The following is an 8,088-nucleotide window of genomic DNA, read 5'->3' on the forward strand; positions in this document are numbered from 1 at the left end:
CCCGGAGGCCAGAAAAGTGCCTTGAAATACTTAGTACCATTTGATCCTCATGAGGACCCTGCAAAGGAGGTGCTTATTACTCTTTAACAGATGAGAAAACTGAGGCTAAGAGAGGTTAAATAACCCAGGCTCCCCTAATTCCAAATCCAGAAAAATGGTTCCTGTACCACCTTGAGCGGATAAAAAGAAGCCTTATGGCTATCTGATCAGCACTTTTCTGGCACCACCTTGGACAGAGGATCTTCATCTGAAGAGGAAATTGCAGAAAGGAAAGTTTGTACCACCCAGACAGGTGCTACAAAGGATAGAGAATTAAACCTGAGTTCAAATCCAGCCTCTGACACTTACTAGCTCTGTGACCTTGGGCAAGTCATTTAACCCTTGTCTGCTTCAGTTTCCTCATTTGCAAAATTCAGATAATAATGGCACCTACCATCCAAGGTTGCTGGGAAGATCAAATGAGATAATATTTATAAAACTTTAAAGTGCTCTATAAAGACTCTTTTAAAAATCCTAAACAATTAGAGATATCCCAAGTTGAAGCAGCCTGCCCAATCTGAAATGACCTTCTACTTTAGAGATCATCAATTCCTCCATCACTGGAGGTCTTGGACAGAGAGGCTAAATGCATTGATGTAGATGTTGTAGAAGAGATCCTTGTTCAGATGATCTTTGGGGTTCCTTCCAACTCTGAGATCCTGTGAAAGCCATTTGACTTCTCTGGGACTCAGTTTCCTCATCTGTAAAATTAAACAGCTGGGTTAAGTGGTCTTTAAATTCTCTTCTTGGATCTTAGAGTGAGATGGGACCTGAGTCCCATCAAGTCCATTTTTCTCATTTTACACCAAGGCACAGAGAGGTTAAGTAATTTATCCAGGGTGACACAGGTAGAAAGTGATTGAGAGGATTTGAACCCAGATCTGCTCCCCCAGAGTAACTCTTATCCAGTACTCCCAGCTGCTTCTTCCAGCTCTAAATCCTCTGATACTATGAATTAAAGATCTGGTTCTCTGGTTCTCAGCTTTCCCTTCAGTATCTCTTGGCCACACCTAGCTTTTGAAGTGTTTGCCAAGCCTGGTGCCATCACTACTCACAGAAAATCTCATGTGCATGTCCCAACTGACACATCCATCACCCATTCTGTCCAAGAAGTGCTATCTTGCTGTTCCATAACTCATTGTGTCACTCCGTAATCCTTAAAGCCTCTCTTGTGAATGTTTAATCACATGATTAATTATATAATGATCAACCACACATTTCCTGGGACCCACGATGAAGCATGCTATCTGTCTCTTACCAGAGAGACAATGGACTCACTGCAGACAGACATGTGTATCCTTGGATATGTCCACAGAGGGGATTAGTTTTGCTTGATTGTGCATATTTGTTTCAAACATTTGTTTCTCCCCCTTCAATGTGGGGAGGAATAGGGAGAAGAGAAAATAGGGTTTTTTCCTTTATTGATTTCCTTTTGGAAAGAGAGTAGGGTACAATGGAAAGAGTATTAGAATTGTAGTCAAAGAATCTGAGTTCAGACTCTCCCTCCATCGATTATTCCCTGTCCAGCAACACTGGGCAAATCACTTAATATCACAGCAGCTAGTTTTGTGCTGACAAAGAGAGGGAACTTAAGAGGATAGCCATTGACTGGGAAATGGTTGAACAAAACTATGGTATATGGATATACTGGAATACTGTTGTGCTGTAAGAAATGACAAAGGTGGTGTTTGCAGAGAAACATGGAAAAGCCTTATGTGAATTTATGCTGATGGAAGTGAGCAGAATCAAGAGAACAACGTATACAATAATAACAGTATTGTAAAGACTCGAAACTTTGAAAGACTTAACTCTGATCAACACGATGATTAAGCACACGATTCCCAAGGACCTGTGATGAAGCATGCTACCCATCTCCAGACAGAGGAACAGTGGACTCAGAGTCCAGGCTGAGAAATAGAAATGTTTGGATATGGCCATTGTGAGAATTCATTTTGCTTAACTATGCATATTTATTACAAGGAATTTTCCCCCTACCACCCTCCCAATCTCAATGTGGGGAGAGATAGGAAGAAGATAGGGACAGAGAGAGAAGAAGAGAATTTGGAAAATAGAGATTTCTTTTGTTAATTAAAAAAGAATGTTTTTAAAAGTCACTTAATATTTCTTTGGGTTGTAAAGATTTTGAATAGGATATAGCCCTTCACTAGGGTCACAGAGGAAACAGGATTCCACGAATAGGATGGAAGGAAGGAGCATATGCCAGTCAATTTGAGCACCAGGAAATGGAATGCCACACTCAGAACACTCAGCAATTCAGTTCTGCTGACACGTCAAGTAGGTTCTAGAAAAGAATGTGAAATGAGTCTACAAAGAGAAGTTGGAGTAAGATGGTTAAGGACTAAAATCTAGGCTGAGAAGTCTGTTCTTTATCCTAGAAGCAATATGGAGCTGATGGAAAATTTGAACAGGAAGTGACATGGTCAGATTCCAAGAATAGGCTAACATTTTTTGCTTATGCATTGAGTATTTAATAATTAAAACCTATGTCTTTTTCACACTTAGCTATGTCTCCCACATCATCATTATTACAATAAAGATAAAATCAATATTTTTAGTAAATGTAATAACTAGCATTTATATAGCATTCTAAATTTACAAAGCACTTTATACCTGTTTTCTCTGGTCCTCACAGCCATAGGAGGTAGGAGTTATTAATATTTCCATTTTACAGTTTTTAATCCCACATCCTATCTTGGTAATTTTGAAAATTCAAGTTCCCGATCTTGCAGTGAACTTTATTAAAAATCTTCTTGGCTTCAGTCCACTATCCTAGTCCTGTCCATTACATTTTGGATCTGCCTGATACAGTGGAAAGAACTCTGAACTTGAGCACAGACATCAGGACTGTGAGAACCCCAGAAATTTACTGCATCTCTCTGGATCTGTTTCCTTCTTTGTAACAAGGAAGGAATGGGACTAAATGACCTCTAGGGTCCCTTTCAACTCCAGCATTCTAGGATTCTGCAATTCTGTAATTCAGTTTATTTACTATCCCTCTGTTTCTTACCATCTGGTCTAGGCAGTCTTCCAAGTCACCGATGAAACAGCAGTTGGGGAGATCATAGGCTATGTAGGATCTAGGTCTTAGGCTCCTCTGCTCTTGTCTTCTCTCAGAGTTGTTCAGCCCCATACCCTGGTCTCCCCTCTCCACCAGTAAATCTCAATAAGAGTATGAGGTGAGGGAATCAGGCTACTCGTCTCTTACTTTAGCTCGGGGGATGGGATTGCAGGGTTCAGCTTCCCCCTCCCTCTTCCCTAAGCCTACCCCCACCCTTTTGATAACTCGTGCTTTTGACTGAGGTTTGACTTCTTCCTTCCTGAGGTCCAGGATTAGTGATAGTGACGTAGACTCAGTCAGAACCGCTTCAAACAGACCCATCTCCAGGGAAAGAGGGTTGACTAGGAGCACCGCAGGAACAGGCAGGTTTCTTACAATGTAACCCCAAGGTGCGGGACCCATCCACACCTTACTCCAACTACAAAGGTACCGGGCGCGCGCGCGCACACACACACACACACACACACTCACACACACAAGCAGGTACTCACACGACCCCACACTACCAGCACACTAGTAGGGTAGCGTTGGATAACGAAGGATAACATTGACTGAAGGCAATGACCAAGTTGTCCCCAGCCTCCCTTTTCGTCCTGCCTACATCTCATTGCCCTCCTTTAGCTCTTTCGTGGAGCTGCCTTCCTCTTGCTGCACTGCATTACACAAGTCGGGGGCCGGAGCTAACGTTCGGGGAAAGGCCCCTCGGCCTTTTCTGGAGCTGCAGGGAGGAGGCGGGGCTTGTGGACGAAAATAAAACATAAATCCATACTTCCCCAGTTTCTCTAGCTCTCTCGGATCACCGGCTGTAAGGCGAAGCTGAGGGCCAAGCGGGGTGTCTAGGACTCTCTGCCTGTCTGGTCTAGTGGTCAGACTTCCAGGGTTGCGAAGGTTTCCAGGTGGAAAGGCTACTGGGAGAGCGTCCCCTGACCATGGGTTCTGACCAGTCTAGCGGAGAACCCGACTCCTCCATAGCCTTGAGTGTCGCCCGCCAAGTGGCCTGTGCCCTTCTGGGCTTGGCCTTCACCTTAGGCGTCCCGGGCAACTTGGCCGTGGTGTGGACAGTGTGTCGAAGGATGAAAGCTCCCCAGCCGACTGTGCTGCTGATTGTCAACCTGGCCGCCGCCGATTTGCTGGCGCTCCTGACTGTGCCTTTCTGGATCTATGCGCTGACCGGGGTTTGGCGCCTGGGACCCTTCGTGTGCCGGACTCTGGTGTGGCTGGTGAACGGGTCCATGTTCTCCAGCGTCCTGATCGTCACGCTGCTGAGCGCAGAGCGCCTGGTGGCCTTGGTCCGTCCCTTCCAGCTGCAGCGCTGGTGGCACCTGGCCGGGACACGCAGGGTGCTGGTGCTACTGTGGGTGGTCGCTTTAGCCCTGGCCGCGCCCGCCACGCTCACCGCGGACCCCAGTCAATGCCTGCAGCGCCAGTTCTCGTCGAGCCAGCAGCTGGTGACGCTCCTCCTACTGGAGACCGTGGCGGGCTTCGTGGGGCCCTTCACCATCATCGCCGTCTGTTCAGCCTGCGTCCGCAGCCACCTGCGCCAGCTGCACCACCCAGGCCGGCGTCGGGCCAGCCGGATCGTGACCGCTGTGGTGGTTGCTTTCGCGGTCTGCTGGCTGCCCTACCACCTGTCCAACGGGGCAGCCGTGGCCGCCGAGCTGCTGGAAGCCTCCTCCGCAGAGCTGTTCGAATGGCTGCACTACGCGGCCGAAGTGGGTCACAACATCTCGGCGCCTCTGGCCTTCTTGGCCAGTTGCGTCAACCCTCTGCTGTACGCTTTCGCGGCTCGTCGGATCGCCCGGGCAGGGGGCTTGGCTGGCCTTTTCGCCCGAATGGTCCCTAGTTTCTATAGCGATGGAGCCCATCAGGTGGCCAAACAGAGTTTCGGGGAAAGCGCTTCTGGCCAAGCTTTGGGTTTGAACAGTCCTAACCCTGCCTCCTAAGTGAGACAGGTCTGGTTCCCACAGACCCCGCCTCTGCCATCTCCTCTCTGACCCTACAGCCTAGAGTTTGGGGATTGCTCTAAGCTTTGGATAGTAAATACCTCACATTTCCATAGTGATTAAAGGTTTAGATAGGGCATTCCTTACGACAGCCTTAAAAAGGGGCAGATATGATTACGCCCATGTTACAGAGGAGAACACTGAGGGGGGGAGATTTGACTTCACCAAAGTTTTAAGGCTGTTAAGTGTCAAAACTGGGATTTGAACTCAGTCTCTTGACTTCACAACTAGGCTTCTCTCTACTATCTCACCCTGCAGAAATCCATAGAAGGGGAGAACTGGGGAGATGGGAAGAAGAAGGTCATTAGTCCTACACCAGCTTTGGGATGGGAGAATTAGATAAGAATGGATAGGGTTGGTGACCTGGGAAGAGTACTGTCCTCTCTCAAGAATAAAATTCAACTTCCAGTTTTTATTTCATATTTTATTTTTTCCCTATTACATGTAAAAACAATTTTAACATCTAAAAAAAATTTTAAGTTCCAAATTCTCTCCCTCGGTCTTCTCCCCCTCCTACATTAAGAAGGTTAGCAATTTGACATAAATTATATATGTGCATTTATTATGATCCTAAAATTGCTAGGCATTGGAAAATAGAAAGATAAAAATGACATCAGTCCCTACCTTTAAAGAGTTTACATTCTGATGTGGGGGAGGGGAATACACAGGTAGACAAATATAATAGAAAACAGTAAAAGAGACAAAGGAGAAATACAGACCAAGTGCTCTAGGATTCCCATCAATACAATGACCAACCACAATTTCCAGAAGACCAATGAAAAAGGCAGGATACCCATCTCTGGACACAGAAGTGATGAATTCAAGGTGCAGAATGAAACATAGATTTTTGGACACAGCCAATGTGGGAATTTATGTGTATTTTTAAAATATATTTTTCTTTTGTTAAATATTTTCCAACTAAATTTTAAAAAATTTAACATTCATTTTTTAAAAATTTGAATCCAAATTCTCTCTGCCTCCTGCCCCTTCCCCGCCCCCTGAGAATGCAAGCATTATACATATGAAGTCAAAGTATGTATTTTTTTAATAAAGTTTTTGTTTTTCTTTTCAATTTGGGAGGAAGGTCTATAGTCCCCCCTCATATCTCCTCCCCAAAATAAAAGGAGAGAACAGAAGAAGATCAGAAAGAATCACAGGTTTGCCAGTTATATGTTGAAGTTTAAAAGAAAAGCAAACCACATCCTGTAGATTTTTTTGTGTACGATCCCCTCCTATTCTACAATGTATTAGAAATGTCCATTTTATATAGTGTTTGTTAAGTTCAGATTGAAAGACAATAAAATGAGGGGGGAGTGGACTGGGTAAATTTGAGGAGGGAAAGGTTTCGAGAGAGGGTTAGGAAAGGTTCATCAGAAAAATTAGCTAGCTGAGATGAATTTTTTGAGAAGGGATGGATTCTGAAGGGCAGACATGAGGAGAAAGTGCATTCCAGAAATGGGAAATGCTAAATTCTAACCTGAGGCAGTTTGCCAGGAAGCTTGAGGAACAATCTGGTACAGACAGGAATCACATTCTCTTTCATTTTCATCTGGACCCCAGGGTCAGCCCTCCAACTTCATCTTCAGAGACCTCAAGTTTGAGGCTGGAAGCAACAGAGCTTTGGTGGTCAATCATTTCATCTGTGTCCAACTCTTTATGTTCCCATCTGGGGTTTTCTTGGCAAAGATATTGGAGTCATTTGCCATCTCTTTCTCAGCTCTTTTTACAGATAAGGAAACTGAGGCAAATAGGGTTTGCCCAGGGTCACACAACTAGGAAGTATCTGGGATGAGATTTGAACTCAGGTCTTTCTGACTTCAGGCCCAGCAGCCAGTTTAATAACCATTATGTGTGGGGGTGGGGAGTTGTCTGTGAGGTGGATGGAAGAAGGTCTAGTCTGGCTGGGCTCTCTCAATTTCCAACATGCCATATGTAGTCAAAGGCTCTAATTCCTGAATTGACTGAGAGCTCATACCACACTGCTTTTCAAACATTCTTCAGACTTTGGAAGGACAGCAGTAAGGTGTGAGAAGGCTGGGGACACAGAAACCATGCAGTATCCAGGACTCCCTGTTAGGGAAAGACTACCACTGCCCCATGCACATGCACAAACAATTCATTTCCTGCAGCCTTAATCGGCCTCACGGTTCCTGAAAGGAGAAAAAAAAACAACAGAGAAAAGGAACATTTCAAAAAAGAGAAGAGAGTGATAGGCAGTTCCTCCTTTGGAAGCTTTTGAAGAACCCTGGCCCCAACATGTGGCCCCGTAATGTGTGTCTACACCGCTGGCACTCATTCAGGGGTGGGGGACTCAGTATTCCAGAAACCTTCTGCCTAGCCCCCCACACTTCAGACAATATACATAGCCATGAAGATAGCCTCTCTCAGTCAGAATATTGCCTACCTAAAGGAAAGCATAGGATTTAGGGCTGGGAGGAAGTTAAGAAATCATCATTCTATTTTAAAGCTGGGAAACTAGGCCCAGAGACATTCTTTCCACATGTTTTAGGAGAACAGTTGCTGTTGTTGGAGGGGTGATGGGTTACTCAGTCAGAGTTCCATATGAGTTTCATATGGAGTGATATGTAGAGGGAGAGTGGGGGGGTCGGGGGGAGGTTTCCTCCTAATATGTAGCCCCTGCACTCAGAGGGTAGAGAACCTGTGCTCACATGTTTTCCTTTCCTAAGAGTAGTTAATGACAATTTGTAGTGACCCTAGACTACTTATACATGGCCTGAGATGGTAGTTTGAAATATTTGTGAATTCCAACTGTTTTGAGTGGGAGGGAGGGATTAAAAAAAAATTTTCTGTGCAGCATGATCCTAGAATCTAGCCTTCTACCCTTCAGAATGACAAAGATGAAAAAAAAATCCAGAAAACCACATATGTTGGAAGGACTTCAGGAAAACAAGCACACTAATGCATTGTTGGTGGAGCTGGGAATTGGGCATAAACATTCTAGAAAAG

General features: G+C 45.0%; 1 protein-coding gene across 1 annotated transcript; it reads left to right on the top strand.

Moving 5' to 3' along the window:
- Positions 1-2,374: 2,374 nt before the first annotated feature.
- On the top strand, positions 2,375-5,532 carry LOC138159384 (leukotriene B4 receptor 1-like). The gene has a single exon (XM_069085682.1). The coding sequence runs from the start codon at positions 4,048-4,050 to the stop codon at positions 5,059-5,061; it is 1,014 nt and encodes a 337-aa protein (XP_068941783.1). The 5' UTR covers positions 2,375-4,047; the 3' UTR covers positions 5,062-5,532.
- Positions 5,533-8,088: the final 2,556 nt, after the last annotated feature.

Source organism: Petaurus breviceps, unplaced genomic scaffold (genome assembly GCF_028583685.1).
Source record: "Petaurus breviceps papuanus isolate PSGF00001 unplaced genomic scaffold, PetGlider_PUasm1.0 176, whole genome shotgun sequence".
In the NCBI taxonomy this organism is placed as follows: domain Eukaryota; kingdom Metazoa; phylum Chordata; class Mammalia; order Diprotodontia; family Petauridae; genus Petaurus; species Petaurus breviceps.

Bases quoted from the DNA above. Each gene is read 5' to 3' on its own strand.
- LOC138159384 (XM_069085682.1), top strand. From the start codon at position 4,048: ATGGGTTCTGACCAGTCTAGCGGAGAACCCGACTCCTCCATAGCCTTG.